Source organism: Pelobates fuscus, chromosome 6 (genome assembly GCF_036172605.1).
Source record: "Pelobates fuscus isolate aPelFus1 chromosome 6, aPelFus1.pri, whole genome shotgun sequence".
Lineage (NCBI taxonomy): Eukaryota > Metazoa > Chordata > Amphibia > Anura > Pelobatidae > Pelobates > Pelobates fuscus.
Genome location: NC_086322.1, coordinates 175,546,726 through 175,567,425, shown reverse-complemented (window position 1 = coordinate 175,567,425; position 20,700 = coordinate 175,546,726). Strand labels below are relative to the sequence as shown.

At 38.6% G+C, this 20,700-nt stretch overlaps 2 protein-coding genes across 3 annotated transcripts in view; one reads left to right on the top strand and one right to left on the bottom strand.

The window, feature by feature from the left end:
• Window positions 1–20,700, top strand: part of LRBA (LPS responsive beige-like anchor protein) — a 619,335-nt gene that overhangs the window by 310,286 nt on the left and 288,349 nt on the right. For both annotated transcript variants that reach the window (XM_063458500.1, XM_063458501.1), the window contains exon 37: window positions 14,703–14,827. In XM_063458500.1, coding sequence (XP_063314570.1) covers window positions 14,703–14,827 — 125 coding nt within the window. The remainder of the gene's footprint in view (window positions 1–14,702; window positions 14,828–20,700) is intronic.
• Window positions 1–20,700, bottom strand: part of MAB21L2 (mab-21 like 2) — a 106,109-nt gene that overhangs the window by 44,536 nt on the left and 40,873 nt on the right. The window lies entirely within an intron of this gene.

Genomic DNA, 20,700 nt, shown 5'->3' with positions numbered 1-20,700 from the left:
TGATTTTACTTTTTTTTTTTTTTTATTGAAATTTGTCAGATTGGTTAGGTTGCCTTTGAGAGTGTATGGTAGCCAAGGAATGAGAATTAGCCCCATGATGGCATACCATTTGCAAAAGAAGACAACCCAAGGTATTGCAAATGGGGTATGTTCAGCCTTTTTTAGTAGCCACTTAGTCACAAACACCGGCCAAAGTTAGCGTTTTTTGCATTTTTAACACACAAACAAATATAAATGCTAACTTTGGCCAGTGTTTGTGACTAGGTGGCTACTAAAAAAGACTGGACATACCCCATTTTAAATACCCTGGGTTGTCTACTTTAAAAAATATGTACATGTTAGGTGTGTTTCGGGGATTTATGACAGATAACGGTGTAACAATGTCACTATTGATACATTTAAAATATATATATATATATTGAAACAGCAATTTCCTACTTGTATTTATAGGCCTATAACTTGCAAAAAAAAGCAATAAAGCATGTAAACACTGGGTGTTTCTAAACTCGGGACAAAATTTTGAATCTATTTAGCAGTTTTTTTCATTAGCTTTTGTAGATAAGTAAAAGATTTTTCAAGTAAAAGTCCAAAAACATGTTTGTTTTTTTTAATTTTTCACCATATTTTATTATTTTTTTTAAATACAATATATGACATAATATAAATACTGGTATGTAAAGAAAGCCCTTCTTGTCGTGAAAAAAACAATATATAACTTGTATGGGAACCGTAAATGAGAGAGCGGAAAATTACAGCTAAACACAAACACCACAAAAGTGTTAAAACTGCTCTGGTCCTTAACGTACAAACATCGCAAAAACAGGCCGGTCCTGAAGGGGTTAAAAGTATTGCCTCTAAAAATTTTTTTAGATAAATGATTATCTGGCAGTAGTGACTGCTAATCTAATTGACACATTATTTGCGCGACTAAGGAGGGGTGGTTTCTGGGTGTTGCCCAGGGACTCTAGACCATGCAACCACCACACCAAGCGTTGGTGGTTATGTTGCTTAGTGTTCTTTGTGATGAAGGGCTTTATTGATGTTTCATTTGCTTTTATTAAAAGGTTCTGGTTCTTTTGATGTCAAACGTATTTGAAAAACATTTTTTTTTAAATAAAAACACACATATAGAGAGAGAGAGAGAGAGAGAGAGAGAGAGAATATATATATATATATATATATATATATATATATATATATCCATCCATCCATCCATCCTACTCAAGCAAAAATGTAAATGTTTGAATTTTTGTGTGTACCTTTTTGTTTTTGGACATATTTGCCCTACTGCCCCATAGAACGTTAGGTCTTCTATTGAAATAGAAAAACAATAATGCAAGCATAATTTATCATTGAAAAACTGCATAGTGCGTACATGCAGCGTTTTTCATGTTCCCAATATCACCCAATTGACATTTCCATAAAGTCTTTGACGTGAAACCATACATTTCTTGCAGCTATACAAATAGCTTGTCATTTTTTCACCAGTTTAAGTTGGAAAACTCAAATGCATTATAAAGCTGAAGATTAACACACTTTAGCAGCTTGCATTAGCTTTCCATTGTCATATGTTGTGTCTCCAACTGAAATAAGCTTTGCAGGAGATCCCAGTCTAGGGAACTAATTACTTGTGCCGATTGCCATTCTGATGAATCGACCCTCATTGTATCATTCCCCGTAGACCAAAAGCTGGCTGTGATTCACGACTGCAGCCTGCATGATATTTGATAATATTTTTAACAGATAAACGTAAGGAGGCAGAATGATGAAGTGACCGTGCAGTCTATTCAGACTATCATAGAAACACACGTAGCCAGCTGTGCTTGCCCCTTATTTCTAATCACTAATGGGAAAATGTGTTATTAATCGAGCCATACTCTTCATTGTAATCGCTCTATGGAGCTTTTATCATGTAAGCTTTTACCTCCCATTTTAATTTTCTTGCATGTTGTATATTTTGCCTCCAAATTTTCTCTTGAAATATTTTTTTTATGACCTTCAAGATTAAGGATACCATACTCAACATGTTATTCCAGACATATCTTCATAATGTAAAAGGAACACTGTGATAATATACATAATTCTGTATACATCTCCTTCTGTCTTACTCTGCACGTTGTTTTAATCAAGCTACTAATAAATGTACAGATGTGCAGCAATTAAAATATTAAAGCACAGAGTGCACTTTGTAGTTTTTGCCTTAGTGAATCATTTGGGTAAGAAGCTTATATTTTAAAAAGGAAAAATATGTACTGCAGTATCCTTCCAGGTTTATCACAGAATTGATATTTGATACTTTATTAGTGATATACATTGCAAAGCATGCTGGGTAAAGCTCCTGTGTTGAGCTGTGGCCAGACCCATTAAAAGGAATGGTATGTTCTTATCAATTACTCTACATCAAGCATGTCAAACTTAAAGGCTAACATGGGCAAAATAAACAAGGTTTAAGTTTATGTGGACCGCAAAAAAACAAAAACTTCAGTTTTCATTGAAACTTAGAAAAGTACAGTATAAAAAAAAGTTACCTGACACTGGTCTTCCTCATGCTCATACGTAAACAAAAGAGCAAATTTATTTTAAGGAGATGCGCATTTGCATGTAACCATTGTTTTGTCCAACTACTTTGGCATATTAAGAAAAGTTTGGTAATAGGACTGAAATGGTGAATGTGTGCTTTTGCACAGCTGTAAAAAAAGAAGAAAAAAAACATTATTTTGTTGATTTTGAAGTCCTATGAGTGTGTCCTTCACTTTGGCTAACTTGATGATCTCAGCCAATCAAACCCCAATTTAATACACTGCCCCCTCCCTCTCCCAACTTAACACACTGCTCTCCTCCCACCACTCTAATGCACTGACCCCTTTTTCTACAATTGAACACACCACCCCTCCCTCTCCCAAATTAATACACTGCCCCCTCCCTCTGCCAAATTAATACACTGCCCCTCCCTCTGACAAATTAATACACTGCCCCTACCTCTGCCAAATTAATACACTGCCCCTCCCTCTGCCAAATTAATACACTGCCCCTCCCTCTGACAAATTAATACACTGCTGCCTCCCTCTGCCAAATTAATACACTGCCCCTCCCTCTGCCAAATTAATACACTGCCCCTCCCTCTGCCAAATTAATACACTGCCCCTCCCTCTGCCAAATTAATACACTGCCCCTCCCTCTGCCAAATTAATACACTGCCCCTCCCTCTGCCAAATTAATACACTGCCCCTCCCTCTGCCAAATTAATACACTGCCCCTCCCTCTGCCAAATTAATACACTGCCCCCTCCATCCGCCAAATTAATACACTGCCCCTCCCTCTGCCAAATTAAAACACTGCCCCCCTCCCTCAAATGAATACACTACACAGGAATATCCCCCAAGCCCCTCTTATCCTACCTTAATATGAGCCGCCTGTCCTCCAGTTCCATCTCTGCTCTTTTCTGCAAGCAGGCCAGACGCTCCTCTGGCAATGCAAGCAGGAGGGAAGAGGGAGTGACTGGCCTGCCCTCCAGACAGTCACTCTGCCCTCTTGTGACCATGGGAGGGAAGACAAGAATCAGAAAGGAAATATCTTTCCTGTCTTGCGGCTGATCGCAGCCACAGCACAAGGTGGCCCCAGGGTAGGAGGGTTGCAAAGATACTCAGTGTGAGCCTCATGCGGCCCGTAAGTTTGACATGCTTGCTCTACGTTGTATTAAACTATAGTGGATTGAAAACAGAATTGTGAAATAGGCTAAATTAGACAAACTGTGAGTAGCTGGATTGAAGAGTATTTCCAGATCACTTTTTGCCTACATTTTGCAACAAAACGTTTAGGTCACTACTTTTCATCTTCGTAACAGGATTGTGGCTTTAATTTTACCCACCTTAGTATCGCTTACTGCAAGAAAGACCAGCAAAATCAGTTAATACATTTTAGAAATAATGATAGATCTAAGGCTATTGAACAAGTATACAGTCATCAAAGTCACACACCATGTGCACTTAATCATTTTAGTTGCCATCTGTAAGTGGTAAAACTTCCCTTTTGCCATGTATTACTTGGCCAAAGTCCACAGACCCTTTACTTTCATATGTATACTCATAATATTGTCCATTTATTAAATTTTGTGATGTTTGACTTATGGAACTAAAATGGGACATTGCCCTGGTATTATTACATAGTATCTTTAGACGATCATACATTTGAAGCATCCGTATGAATTACAATTCGTAAGAGCATATTTGAAAAACCTTTAAGTGATAGCTCTGGTTATTGCTGCTTTCCTTAGGATGTACCATGTTAACATAATCAAGGCTGTCTTTGTATTTCTTGGTTAATATATTTTTTTACAAATCTCTAGCCATTTTACATCATTAACAAATCTCTAGCCATGTTCTTCAAATGTCACCACTGTGGAGCACTACCTGAAAGGAACTAGGTTGATGATGTACTATAACCAACCAAAAAAAAAGTAAATAGAAAAATAAATAAAATACACTATTTCTGCACAATATGGGAAGACCATTTCCTTCCTTGTACGATGAAAGCCCAAGAGTCATGCCATATGACAGGGGTAGGCAACCTCCATCGCTTCTAATGTCGTGGACTACATCTACCCTGATGCTTGGCCAATATTTTCATTATACGAACATTATAGGAGATGTATTTTATAACATCTAGAGATCTGAACGTAGCCTTTCCCTAACATAAGACAACATTCATCTCAATTGGAGGTAGAAATACCCATAATTCAATAATTCCGCCCACACTTCTTTCTCTAGCCCTCCTCTAGAAATTCCTCACATTTATTTTTGCTTTCCAAGAGGTAGGTAAAGCTTTAACTGAAGGAGGAAGATATTTTTTTTTATATATATATTTTACAAGCTGTATATTTTATATATTAAAGGAATACTATTGGGTCAGGAACACAAAGATGTATTCCTGACCCTATAGTGTTAAAACCACCATCTAGCCCCCCCTGGGCCCCTCATGCCTCCCTAAACACAGTCAAATCTTACTTGTATTCAAACCTGAAGCTGCTGGCTCTGCCCTGTCTGCCTCAGGCGAGCAAGCAGTGTGCTGACATTATCAGAAGTGGTAGCCTGATCCAATCAAAGTGCTTCTACATATGACTGAGACTGACAAGGAGGCAGATCAGGGGCAGAGCTAGCAAAATTGAAACACAGCCCTGGCCAATCAGCATCTCCTCATAGAGATGCATTGAATTAATTAATCTCTATGAGGAAAGTTCAGTGTCTGCATGCAGAGGGAGGAGATACTGAATGTTTGGATGCATTTTAGGCAACCGTGACCCAGGAAGGATCTCGAACAGCTATCTGAAGAGTGGCCAGTGAAATTCTCACTAGGCTGTAATGTAAACACTGCATTTCCTCTGAAAAGACAGGGTTTACAGCAAAAAGCCTGAAGGTAATGATTCTACTCACCAGAACAAATTCAATAAGCTGTAGTTGTTCTGGTGACTATAGTATCCCTTTAAAGTTCTCATACGAAGAGCACCTGGTTGACTTTCTAAATAGGGTTGACTGATGAGTGCATAGAAGTTTCATGAGGTTAATATTGATTTTTTGCAATGTCTGCAAATGGGTACAATAATGCATTTTAAAGCCGGCTTACCCAAACTCCGGCCCTCCAAATGTTTCTGCTCCCTTGATTCTCAGCCTATCTATTTCATTTATAGAATCATGGGAGTTGTAGTTCAGCAACATCTGGAGAGCCGGAGTTTAGGGAAGCCTGCTTTACAGCATCTGTATGAAATACAAGAAATGAAAGCACATAAGAACAACTTTGCCAGCTGGGTGTGTTCTGTTGAACACCTGGTTCCCTTCCTAAATTCTTTGGGGTTGACCAATGGGTGCATTGGGTTGGCTTTGTTTCCCTTGTTGATAAACTGGGGCAAATTGTGAAGTCCTCTATTTTCCCTGGTTGTCCAATGATGCCTCCTCATGACGGGTTGATGCTCAATGTAGATAGACAGTCCAAGGGGTCTATGTCCTCTGTCGAAAGTGCTTGAGGGCACATAAAGTAAGTGACCGTTTCTATGTCAGAGTGCTTACCTGGCACCCTATCCTCCCTATATCACTATATGTTGTGAAGTTGTGACCCCAGAGGCTCTCCGTTCGTATTTCTTCACTTTCCCTAGTCTGTAATTTGAGCAGTGTTATTTGATTGTAGTCATTTTAAGAGGTATACAGTTTCTGCAGCAATGCCTGTGTTATTTCGGCCCGTCAGGTCAACTGGTGTGAGCAGTGGCAGAATTACTGTGGTCGCAGCTTTGACCAGGCCCATCACTCCAGGGTGCCCAGCTGCCCAGACTACCCTTGCTGATGCAATTTTTCTGTGCCAGTGGCGGAACTACAGGGGCACTGAAGTAGTGAGTGTAACTGGGCCCCTTGTTTTCCGCCTGGCTGGGACACTTTCAGACCCCCATGTAGCAGGCAACTGTGTGCAATGAAGTCTGGGGGCGAGGGAGCTGTCATCTCCCTGCTCTTCTTGCTCTGTTCCCTCACACACCCTGTGGTGATACCGGAACATGTCACTCCGGCTCCAACACCACTATAGAACCCGAGGGAGCAGAGCAGTACTCCAGGGACAGGGTCCACTCCAGCTCTCCCAAAGGTTAAAAAAAAATGCAAATAATAATATATGTATATATATATATATATATATACATATATATATATATATATATATATATATATTTCTCTGTGTTTGTGTTAGTGTTTCAAGTCAGTGAGGGTGTTTGTCAGTAAGTGTGTATGTCACAGTATGTATTTTAATGTTAATGCATCGGTGAGGAAGTGTCCCTTAGTAAAAGTGTGTTGGTTAAATAGTGTGTGCTTCAAAGGTTGAAAATGTTTTAGTTAAATAGTTGCACTCAACTCACGTGATATGTCATAAAATACATATGTGTCTATATGTATGTGCATGCACACAGTAAGTACAGGGTAGACTAGGATTTGAGGAGTCAATAACTTTCTTGCACAGATGTTCTCCTTGAGTTACTCAATTGTACATGTTTTTTTCACGTACACCTGCTCCTTCAGATATACCTACACGAAGTAATCGGGAGCTGAAAGGTTGGGGAAACGTGGCAGTTTTGAAAATAAAATTCCACTATTTTTACTCATTGTTCTTTCATGAAATTACCCATGAGGAATCTCCCAAGACTCTGTTACAATGTGCACCTGCAACAAAAAAAAACACTAATACGAACAAGTTATTTACCTTTCAAATCCTATTCTGAATTTTGACCTTGTGTGCGCGTGTGTGTGCGTGAAAGGTATATAAAGTAAATGTGTATTAAAGAGCAATACATTCTATTTGCACATTGTGCTAGCAGAAATGATGGCAACATTATAGATTTTAATTTAAAGCTCTTTAATAATATGTAACTCCCCTTCCTAGTGGAAGACAGGACAAGCGCAATCTAGGTGCCAGCCCTGCAATGTGCCTTCACTGCCCCCCATAAACGCATTGACACACACACACACACACACACACACACACACACACACTGCACCGCTCGCAGACTAAACCCCTCACACATTGCACCACTCACACACCAGGTAAGTTGTCAAACTGTTCTTAAACGGTTTGGCTACTTACTCTGGGAGGGGATCCCAGCACTCCTGGCACCATAACCACTACACAGAGCTGGAGTGGTTATTGTGCCTGGCTTATTTGTTTAAATAATCTACAAGTGCCCTACCTGGGGTCAGGTGCCCCTGCTGTCACCGTTACTCTCCCAGCAGACGCTTGCTGGGGGAATACAAGATTCACTAGTGCCTGTGTGCTTGCAGGGATGTCAGCATGTTCGCATCAGTATGGAGGATTGCCATGATTAGCTAAACAGGGTCAACCACACTACACAATTACAAGAAGTCAAATTGTTGACTGTTTAGGGCACTTTCTCTAAAGTATATGTGTCTATCTTTACCTTGGCCAAGAAGAAAACTATTCCTTTGAGGATAGTATGTACTTTAAGGTCCTCATGGATAAGTATTGGAGGGGTTCTTTGTGCTCCTTTTAGCTCTTTGGTATGTCTGTTGTCCATGACCTTATGGTGCAAATTCGGTTCTCAGGACAGTCTTTGTATTGTGTGCGCTTATTAAAGTAGGAGAACAGGTTCCTGTGTGATAGAGGTTTTTACTCTAAATACCCAATCAGCAACCTCAGAGAAAAGTCCTCTCTGGGACTAGTCTGGATGCCGTCATATCCATGATGAGTGACATTTAGAGTACCGTATATACTCGAGTATAAGCCGACCTGAATATAAGCCGAGGCCCCTAATTTTACCCCAAAAAAACTGGGAAAACTTATTGACTCGAGTATAAGACTAGGGTGAGAAATGCAGCAGCTACTGGTAAATTTATAAATAAAATTAGATCCTAAAAAAATTATATTAATTGAATATTTATTTACAGTGTGTGTATATAATGAATGCAGTGCGTGCGTATGAGTGCAGTGCGTGCGTATGAGTGCAGTGCGTGCGTATGAGTGCAGTGTGTGTGCGTATATATTAATTGAATATTTATTTCCAGTGTGTGTATATAATGAATGCAGTGTGTGTGTATGAGTGCAGTGTGTGTATGAATGCAGTGTGTGTGAGTGCAGTGTGTGTGTATATGAATGAAGTGTGAGTGTGTGTGATGCAGTGTGTGTTTGTGTATGTGTTGGTGGGGGTGGGCATTTAATATATTATTAATTATTATTTTTTTATATTATTTTTTTATATTATTATTTATTATTTAATTATTATTTTTTTTAATTTTTTTATATATTTTTTTGTATTATTTATTATTTAATTATTATTTTTATTTTTTTAAATTATATTTAATTATATTTTTTTTCGTCCCCCCCTCCCTGCTTGATACATGGCAGGGAGGGGGTCTCCTTCCCTGGTGGTCCAGTGTCATTGGTAGTTCAGTGGGGGGGGAGAGGGGGGCTGGCAGAGCTGTAACTTACCTTTCCTGCAGCTCCTGTCAGCTCCCTCCTCCTCCGCGCGGTCTGTGCAGCTCCCTCAGTCAGCTCCCAGTGTAAGTCTCGCGAGAGCCGCGGCTCTCACGAGACTTACACTGGGAGCTGACCGAGGTGCTGAACAGACGGCGCGGAGGAGGAGAGAGCTGACAGGAGCTGCAGGAAAGGTAAGTTACAGCTCTGCCAGCCCCCCTCTCCCCCCAGTCTGTATTATGGCAATGCAAATTGCCATAATACAGAATCTGACTCGAGTATAAGCCGAGTTGGGGTTTTTCAGCACAAAAAATGTGCTGAAAAACTCGGCTTATACTCGAGTATATACGGTACCTTTCTGTATTGGAGTTGCAATATTCACATCAATTTCTCTGCTGGTAGACCTGTATAATATTCAAGAGAAGAGTAGCTCGGCAATCCTATCCACATTCCCCAATAACCGGACGATACACCGCTTTGGAAGTCAACTGGTTTTTATTGAGCCACATCTGGCTTTTATATAATTCCCAATGCAAGGTTTTTTTTTTTTTTTAATTGCATTCCAGGGGTTTTCCCCTGCTGGACCTTGTTGGGGACAAGGAACAAAGTCACATTTCCCAGACTCCTTCTCTGTACTTGGAAAATAATTGAGTAAGGACAATTCTTTAATTAAATTTTCTCCCAAGTACAGAAAATTAAACAATATTACAAACCATCATATGATATTAGTCAGAACTCCACAAAAGATACTTCACCGAATAGCAGGGATCTGAGCGCCCACTCTGTTGAAATACCGCTCAGATCCATTTGGTAGAATAGGAATGCCATTCAAGTGAAATTTAGACAGGTCATCCACGAATGTCCTCTTATTAACAATTCAAGTTTTAACATTTCCACTTATTATATTATATCTCCCTTCTTCTAGCAATTAACTGTATACTGTTATAATTTTATACTGTATACCACTTGACTATGTAGTCTATTTTAAATGCAAGATCAAATATTCTCTCTTTCCTTTAAAATACTTTTTAAGCATACCGAGATTTTATGTCAGGAATACTTTATGGTATGGACGTTTATTTTTTTTATGACGTTCCTGACACGTCCTAACATAAAGTTTAACCGGAAGTGAAGATAGACGTCGGGACGTGATGACGCAAGACACGTCCCGACGTCAAACCCAGAAGTAAAGTGCCGCGAATGCGGCGGAAAAAGGTCGCGAGGAACACACTTAAAAGACCGCATGCCAGGGATCACAAACATCACCTCCGACGAAGGCAGACCGCCGAAACGCGTCAGGTGCTTTTTAGACTTTCAATCTTAAGGGACTTACTTTTATATTTGTATTAATTTGTGTTTTCCACCGTTTTGGAAGAATAAAGTGTATTGTTACCCCTTGAACCTGCGTTTTTCCATGGGATACAACTACAGAAAGGACCCAGCTGAAGTCCAATAAGAGAGTGATTCAAGGCATGCAGTTTGAGCCAGCTATTTAAGTGGCTCTGTTTATGTGAGTGAGACCAGTATTAGAGTCTTAAGATTGTATCTTACGTTATTACCCTATCTCTCTTCCATCTTTGTTTATTTCTAGATTGTGATCGAGTTTTGGGTAATATTACTACTGTACTTTTTATTTATTTATTTTTTATTTGAGTGCTCTCACCATCTGTATTTTTATGGTCATCTACAAGGTGAAGCCCCAAAACAGTTCGAGGTGGTTGTATGCTTTGACCGGTCTTCTTTTCTGAGTTTTTACCATTAAAATTTGAATGCGACGGTTTGTAATAGGTGGTCGTCTGCCTTGTGTTTGTTCGTTTCGTTCATTCGAATGCCGCTCTGTATAGGTGAAGGGGAACGAGCATACAAGAGGATAGAAGTTCAGCGGTGTTCACGCCATCGAGTGTCCGATTATAGTTCCATGCGCTCAATGACCACACACAGCTGTCTGTTCGTGAACAAAGATGGCCGCCGCCATGTGTTCGGTCATACGAACAACAGCCACCCATCCGACCATTTAGAATCTTGCAGTTTCTCGGTGTGAATATAGTCAATTGGAGGCACACGACTCCCTTGGGTGGTCTTACTGTTCGGTAGTTGGTTCAACTGATTAACAATGTGTCTTTAGTCTGTTCGGGAACCCCAAATAGTCGAACCAAGTCAGTCTTGCATACAAATAAGTGGCTAGTTTTGCCACACTTTCTTCAAAAGGATAAAGATGCTTTGCTTCAGCACTTTTTAGGTGACACTGCTTCCTTTCATTCTTGTGGCACAGCGGAGGCTTTGTGGAGGCAGGGATTTTCTCTTTGAAGAAAGCGGATCAGACCTTATGACGTCTATGTGAAGATCTTAAAAAATATAGGCCTGAGTTTAAGGGCAGGGGAATGTCTGTAGTCCTACAAGAACACCTTGACTTAATATGTTTTGAACCCATAGCTCATGAGTGTTGCCTTTGTATGGCTCTGTTCCTTCCCTTCCCATTAATCTCTTTAAGACTGCTTTTCCAATGTTCAAATTATGTTATTTCTTCTGTTTTGCTTCTTAAACAGAGTCTTGAAGCCCTGATCCTGTTCAGGAACCAGTATAGGAGAAATTGATTCATTTCTTTGTACATTGGCAATGCAATCTAAAAAGGTCAAAGCATTTAGAGTGTGCCCTGATGGCTCAACCACCTATCTTGGGTATCATGGTTACCCCATACCTGGATAGTATTCTGTTACAGAGGGCTTCTTATTGTGTGATGGTTCTGCATACCCATCTGCTAGGCTCCTTCTTGGTTGAGCTTTTTCTTCAAATGTCACCACTGTTTGTTTTCCCTTACCTGAAATAACTAGATTAATGATGAATTATGACCTACCATGCAGTGGGAAAAAAAAGGGGGGGAAAACACACTTATTCTGATGGCACATTGATATGTGAAGACCATTTTCTTCCTTTGCTAGTAAAAGATCAAGAGACATGACATATGAGATAAAGTCCCTCCGAACTGGAAGAGATGGTAAATACCCATTTATGTCATGGCTGCCACATACCTGGGATAGTATCCTGGTACAGAGGTCCTCTTATGATTTGCTGGTTCATTATACCCTCCTGCTAATCTCACTCTTGTTCAAGCAGGGGTGATGTATAAACCTATCCAGGATCGTGTCTATATTTGGCATGCGGATTCAGTTTCTTTGGTCAATTTTCAGAAAATTCAGCTTTTCCTTTCGGAGGTTCAGATGGAGAAGATTTATTCTTTTTCCACTCTGGTTTAGGTTTTGCCTATGCCTGTAGCACTAGTTTGCATGGTGTTTTTGGACCTAATTTGCTCGAGTATGATTCAGCTTGTGCCCTCTTCCGTTCTTTTCTCCACCTTTGCGATGGGAATTCTGAATATTTTAAAGCTGCTAAGGTTGGATACACCAGCACAAGCCCCTTTTAAATAATGTATTTTTCATCCGTTGGGGACCTTTTGAATGTCCTTTCAGGAGACCCTTGGGGTCAGTTGTTACAACAAATTCTAGAGTGAACAGTTGGGAAACTATTTTGGAGTTGCATAGTGCTCTCAGGGTATTTGATTTGTCTCAGTTGATTTCCCAATTAGTGTTTTTGAGCTCAGCACAATTTACCTAGCTTACTTGGCTTGACTGTACAAACAAGTGTTCTAAAACTAGAGATAATCTATGGTAGTGAGGTGTTGCATAATGGGTGTTTCTACTTCCTCTTGTTAGAAAGGATATTACCACTCATGGACTCTCACTATGTGCAAAGCACAAACCAAATGTTTTTTAGGACACAAATTGCTTTAATCACATTGTTGGTACTGATAGTATTGCCATTCTTTGGGATTATCTCTATTATTCTAGAAATAAAATAGACCATTGAAATGATGTCTGGTTCTTTGGTTTAGTTAACCAAACAAAAATAGAAAAGCAATGTATTTTCTGCGTTCAAACCCCAGAGGCTAAAGGTTATGAATATTTTAAAAGATGATTTTAATTAAATTCCTGCACATCTAAACAGGGTAATATTTTACTATCACACACAACGCACAAGCGAGATTTTCATTAAAGTTAACACTTTTGCGGCACATGGCACCCTGCATGATTTACTGACCTAGTAAGGGAAAGGCACAAATTAAGAATAAAAATGCTGAAAGTGGGCAGACTTTGATTAATATAGGTAATGTTATCCCATATTTATAATAGACTTTTTTTTCTATTCTGTTCTTTAAATGCCTTCTCTGAATGGTGCCGTACTGAGGCTTGAAATGAGACTGAGCACATGCCATCAGTTTGTATGAAGTTGATCACACTGTCAGCAGTCGTTTTACTGTGATCTATTTAGTGTTCCCATCACCTTCTCTGCAAGATGAGAACTGGAATTCCTCAACAGCAATAAGGATATACTTGTGTCAAGGGCATACAGAGAAAATGATTTGCAGAAAAATTTAAATGAGACAGAAAAGCATTGTGTAAGGCCACAGAGACATGGGAGAATAATTCAGGCAATTGTGACAACATAGAAATATTAGAAGTTTCTTTTTTACTTTCCAAACCATTGTAACCATTCACATCACAGAAACCCTCCTATCTATCACCGTCCAAAACTGTTCAGTTAATTTTCTCTTATGTCCTTTATTTTTATTAATATGAGATGCCTAACTGTAAATGTCATCTCATCAAAGGCATTAATCTCATGAAGAGCTGCTGAGAACAGCAAGAGATCAGATACTGTGTTAATCGAAACCAGAAACAGCCCAAGAAAAAAGGCTTACATATTGTGTTGGAATAATAGCACTCTGTTTCCTTATTTATTTTAAATATTATCGATACAACTGTATTTAACATAAAAAATGGTTTTTACCATTTTAAAATGTACCTCACACAAAATGGTGTGCTTCCTGCATGTTTTTCCCATTCTGCTAATACCACACTCCTATGAAGTCAAGCATTTACAGTCATAAAAGAACAGAGTAGCATTTCATTTAAGACTGATTTCTAAATAAGAGCTAAGATCTAGTGTATGTCTGAATGTTATTAAATGCCTGTTTCATACATTTATTGCTGCAAGAGCAATGTTGTACAGTAGCACATTCTAACATTAGTTCATCTGGAATCGGCAGTTATGCCCAAAAAATTGTAATAATACAGTGCGTTTTCTGGGTTCGGTTCACAATTTCAGTTCATCCAGGTATTTTTTTTTTATTTTTTTTTTTATTGGGACCTTTGCTTATCCTTTTCCTATTTGTCCTTGTAATTTTGATAATGTTTACCTTAAAACTCAGGATGTCCTTAAGTAGTAAATAATGTAAATGTTTCTATATCTTTTACATGCATAATTTAATATCTCATCATTTCATTTAATTTTATACCCAATGGTAAATATATCAATATAGACTAACTTATCTTTTAACCACCACACTGTGGCTCTCCAGAAAAATTGATTTGAGTACTAAAGTGGCTCATTTTAGTTGCATGGCAGACAAATGTTTGCTTGGTGGTTTTTATTTTAATTTTTTCCATGAAGGTAAAACCATATGATGTGTAAAAATGTTTGATTTAGGCTTAATTATTCAATAAAGAATCCTTTTGGGGGGGTGGGGATAATTACTTTTTTTTTGTAATTTTAAAGAAGTAATTGTTTTAACCATATGAGATGTAGAAAAGGCTGAGCAAACAAGGAAAACTCTGCAAAAAAAAAAAAAATCCTAGCTTCCATGCTGTTTAGTAATGGCTAACATGTGTGCTCCCTGTGTTTTGCTACAGCCGTCCTCGTGAGTTCTGGCGCCTGGACTACTGGGAAGATGATTTGAGGCGCCGAAGACGTTTTGTACGGAACCCCCAAGGTTCGACACATCCTGAAGCGACACTCAAAGCAGCCATAGAACACGGTCAGTATGGCCTCTCCTCTAGAAAGATAGTGGCAATAAAAATTCTCATGGTTTCCACAGAGATATTTCTGACTTTTGTTTGCTGGGGTCAGCATGCAGTTATTGCATAGGTAAAACTATCAGACAGGCCAAAGCTGTATATGGCTTAACATCTCAATGCCTACCTGAAGAGTTTTTTATTTGTATTTTATTTTTTTACAAGAACAGTGTAAGGAAATGAATCCCCTTTTTAATTTTCATTTTAGCATTTGTGCTGTATCAAATCATAATTATATAAAGGCTTTGATTACATATCACACCTATTTAATATAATAAGTAAAAGGATGAATAAAATGTTGGTATGGGTATATATATATATATATATATATGTGTGTGTGTGTATATATATATATATGTGTGTGTGTATATATATATATATATATATATATAATTAATGTCAAGTTGTAGGAAACCGTTCTAGGGGCTGTGGTTCTTGGTTTTTAGAGGGGAGCTGTTCACCAGGCAACAAGGGAACTTTTTACCTTTAGAGTAGCTGCTCTTATAAAGGCCAGGATGTGACTCCATGCACTACCTCTCCTACAAAGAGGATTATGCACAGCAACTGAATCTCTCCAGGATGCTTGTCATACAAATGAAAACCAAGTTTGAATAATTTAGAAGTAAACAAGATTGAAAAAGTACATTGGCCTAAATTTTGGGACAATCATTGCTGTAGTGGTTATGTTGCCAGGAGTTTTTCAAATGTTTTTCAGTGTTTTTCAAATGGTTTTAATTTATATGGTCCCCCGGGACACCTAAAGTCTGAACTGCTTCCCTGACATATGCAAAGAATAGATGCCTATTCCCCATTCAATATGTCCATTTTGCCATGCTATTCGCCATGCTGTCTCTCCATCAGTGCATTTCATTCTCCTCTTGCAAGAAACACCCTCCAGGGTGACGGACAGACTGAAAAAATAATCCCGAGTACAAACACTGACAACAAGGTGATAAATCTGTCCAATTTTCCTTTTTCTTCTACACATATATCCCTTCTAAATAAAGGGAGGGGGGAGAAAGATAAGTACATTGCAATATGTATGATCCATCTTAATGACCCATCCTGTTACCAAAAATGTCAAGGTGACCCTACTGCTAAATACCTACAGGAACTTAAACAACTACTTACCAAAGCTGGAGACAATGAGATAATAACCCAAGACGATCGTCTCTTGGAAAAAATACTTTACCCCAAGTCCCAAAAATGCACCTTAACACAGAACATTTCTTATGGAAATCTTGGAATATATTCTCACCCACATTTTTTTGTGTTTAATGGCACATATTACCTGCAGACAAGGGGCACATCAATGGGAACAGCTTGTGCCCCCAGTTATTTCTAATCTCTACCTAGGTTGGTGGGAAACCACCATCCTGGAAGAAACCCTACAATCAGGCTATAATCAATTTATCCTCAGTTGGCATCGCTATATTGACGATGTCCTAGTGTTCTGGACGGGCTCCATCCCCACATTTGAGGAGATGATTGAAAAACTTAATAGGAACAATGTAGGCTTAACACTCTCTCATGTAATCCGTGAGAATCAACTGGAGTTTCTCGACCTCACAATTCGTTTAACAGCAGGAGGAGAGATTGAAACAGAACTATATCGTAAACCAACTTCATGCAACAATTTGTTGCATTGGAACAGCCATCACCCTCATAAACTGAAAGCGGGTATTCCCTTTGGACAGTACCTTAGAGCTAAAAGGAACTGTTCCAATAACGAAAGCTTCCTAAAGGAAGCCAAGGCACTTAATGTATCCTTGCTCTTTAAAACATGTTCTAACAGGATCCTAAAAAAGCATTTCAACGTGTTTCACTAATGGACAGAGCCGCCTGCCTCAGAAACCAAAGAAGCCCATCCACTAAAAACACTATAAGATGCATTGGTACCTACGACCAGTACTGGGATCTCATTCGTAAGATCTTTTCAGATAATTGGCCCATACTTACTCACGATAAGGATGTGGCAACTAGCCTTCCACAATTCCCCAACAAAAGCCAAGAATTTGATTTGCGTGACCTACTAGTCCACAGTCACCTAGAACCCCAACAACCACCTCTAACCTGCTTACAGACATCTAAGGGGCTGTATAGGTGTGTCCATTGCAAGGCCTGCATGTATATCATGCCATCTAAAACCATACTATGTACAAACACAAAAACTTTACACACAATAAAATAATTTGTGAATTGCAGCACTAGTAGGGTCATCTATGTTCTAACCTGTAGCTGCAAACTCCAATATGTGGGTAAGAACTATCAAGAGTTCCAGAGGCGAGGTTTGCAACATGTCAATTCTGTAACAAATCTTAATATCTCCACACCGGTGGCAAATCATGTGAGAAACTTCCATGACACCAATCCCTCAAATCTCACCTTTCAAATTTTAGAACGTATCCATATCAATTCAAGAAAAGGTAATTTCAATCTGATCTTAGTAAAAAAAAGAATCAAGATGGATACATCAATTTAACACTGGCACCCTATGGACTCAATGAGGAGTTTAATTTCACTCCTTTCATTCACAACTAAATTAGTCTCTTTATCTTATTTATTTTTTTAGATACTTAGTATCACCATAACTCCATTATTGAACCCCCTCTCAGGGTTCAATAAATTCATTAATTGTGGTACATGAGTCCTGCACCAGTGGTTATGCGTATAAACACAACACTACAACGGGGTAAATTTAGATCCTGTGATAATCACAGTATACTACCATCCCAGCCATCACAGAATATCTCTGGCTATGATCGGCATCACAGTACTCATTATTTACCAAGTTTGAGTACCAGAGTATGTGGTCAATACAGTTCAACATTAATTTATCAATTTTCAATCCCCTTAATAGAAGCATAATTTCAACAATATTTAAACCTACAGCCACCTTAGACTATTATATATCCTGAGCACTGTGTAGGAGTCCTGCACCGGTGGCTGCCTGTGGATTTTGATGAGGTTCTGCCAACCTTGATACTACCCTGTGTCGGACCCCCCTTCTCTCTGGGTTCAATAAATAAAACTAATAAATCGTTATGCATGAGTCCTGCACCGGTGGCTATGCATTTACATACCATATTATAACAGGATTGACTTAGTGTCTGTCATAAACACGGTACACTGTTACTTGCTCATGGCTGTCCATTTTTGCCAGCATAGAAATCCCTTACTATGACTGGCACAACAGCATACATTAATAAACCATGCCTGAACCCCTGACTGGGGGACATGTGTCCAGTCACTACAACTTCAATAATGCTAACATTGTTTTTTACTGATTTCCATTATCATGATTTTTACTATCATTATTTTTATAACATCTTGTAAAATCACTACACAATCCAATATTACTCTTGGAAATATCATTATTAACCATTTCTTGTGTATGAACTATTATATAAGTTACAACCCTTCTTTTTATCATTAGTCCTTTCATTTTGTCACAATATATAACATATACATTCTTTTCAGCTTAGTACCTACAGGGTTAATACCGGCAGTGAAGGAAAACACTCCTCCCCTTGTCCTATTGGATAACAGTACTCTAACCCTAACAAATAACGTACAAGCTCTACATATTTAAACCAGATACTTACCTGCTTTCAGTTCCCCTCTGATGAGCAACCTGGGCGAAACACTAGCGTCAGGGGCTCAGGACACCCAGTCGGCAATACTCATGTGCTTGATCAGCACTGCCAACACTCTGTCAGCTATCTCACTGAAAACGGGCATCTTGTGACTGAATTATTTAGTCAATTTTTTATACGAATTCTTTTTCATTCACGATCTTGCTATCTAGTGGGGGGATTAGTGACAGAGCAGGCATTTAATAAGGGGTGCCCACGAAGGCACGCTAGACCAAACAGCTGCATTTAGCTATAGGAACGTGCTACACTCCTTCCTGTCACGATCACTGAATACCACCTACGCTCCTCCTACAGCACCTCTCTTTTTTGTTAATCATTTACCTTGTAACTTGGGGGTACTTGGTGTTACACATGTAATATATCCTGCCTATTAGTGGCAGCCCTATGGATTTTGTTGGACTAATTCTGCAGGAGAGTCCAGCTTACTGAGAAGGCAACCGCCTTCCTGCAAGGCAAATATTTGTGTAAATAGATACTTTTTTTTCATCACTCATTTTGATACAATTATCTTGTTCTGCTAGTTTAGCAGCTAGATAAGAGTTTTTTTCGTGCTGGTTCAGCAAGAGGAGACATTGTATATAGGACTGAAAATTACGGTCTTTGTTTTTAACACCACCTTCTTGTGTTATCATTCATTTTAGACAATACCCATTAAATGTTATGTTTTATATATTTCTCTCCTATTGTGACAATAATCATCTAGACTGTAATACTATCTCATTAGGAGACACCTACTGGTATTTTTTTTTTTTTCACCCTCTTGGGTAGCAACACTGTGATAGGGAGCAAGATAACTGCCTAGGGAAGGGTTCTCTCTCTCTCTCCCTGTTTCTCTATCCTTGGCACTAAACTCTGTGTACCACCAGCACACAGGTCTAATGCTGAGGATTTGAATGGGCAAAAACAATTCAGTGCTGTATTTAAAAACTGATACATTTCCAAGCATTTCTGTGAGCATGATGTTTTAATAAACTTTAATGCTCCTTAAGACAATGTTGTGTAACATGACTGGTACACTGTTAAACTAATTTATAACTACCTTTTTCTATTAAAAAATATGAAGAAACAAAAAACTGTTTCAATACCATATATATTGTGTGCCAGTTTCACTGTTGCTTCAGTTTCCTTAAATACCTGTAGCCTTAGAAGGAATCTGATTGTTACATACCATAGTGTACATGCATACTTCTATATTTTCCACGTGTGTCAATACAACTATTCTTGAATTTAAATGTAATATCTGTTTATAATGTTTTCATGCCATAACTCTTATTCTGGCTTTGCCAGAATCAACTAATATGGTTACCAAGAGTTACCTCTTTTCTCTTAAAGATGATAAAAGCTTATGAGGGCAAGATAGTATCTAGACAGATACAAATATGTATTCTGTATCATATGCTGCATTTCTTTTGAAATGTCATGATGAGGTACAATGATTTAAAAAGAGTGTTGTATGTGATGTGTGTTACAAAGAAAACATAAATTGTGACTTCAGTATACTTTTCACTTCTCCATTGTTTTGCCTCAAACAGAAATACCTGTTCTTGCTGTATAATAGTTACAAAGTTTCAAATTTGATCCTAACCATGGGACTCACTCCCAGCATTAAAGGGACACTATAGTCACCTGAACAACTTTGGCTTTATGAAGCAGTTTTGGTGTATAGAACATGCCCCTGCAGCCTCACTACTCAATCCTCTGCCATTTAGGAGTTAAATCCCTTTGTTTATGAACCCTAGTCACACCTCCCTGCATGTGACTTGCACAGCCTTCCATAAACACTTCCTGTAAAGAGAGCCCTATTTAGGCTTTCTTTATTGCAAGTTGTTTAATTAAGATTTTCTTATTCCCTGCTATGTTAATAGCTTGCTAGACCCTGCACGAGCCTCCTGTATGTGAATAAAGTTCAATTTAGAGATTGAGATACGATTATTTAAGGTAAATTACATCTGTTTGAAAGTGAAACCAGTTTTTTTTTCATGCAGGCTCTGTCAATCATAGTCAGGGGAGGTGTGGCTAGGGCTGCATAAACAGAAAGTGATTTAACTCCTAAATGACAGTGAATTGAGCAGTGAAATTGCAGGGGAAGGATCTATACACTAAAACTGCTTTATTTAGCTAAAGTAATTTAGATGACTATAGTGTTCTTTTAACTATTAAATACTAAAGTTCTGCTTTTT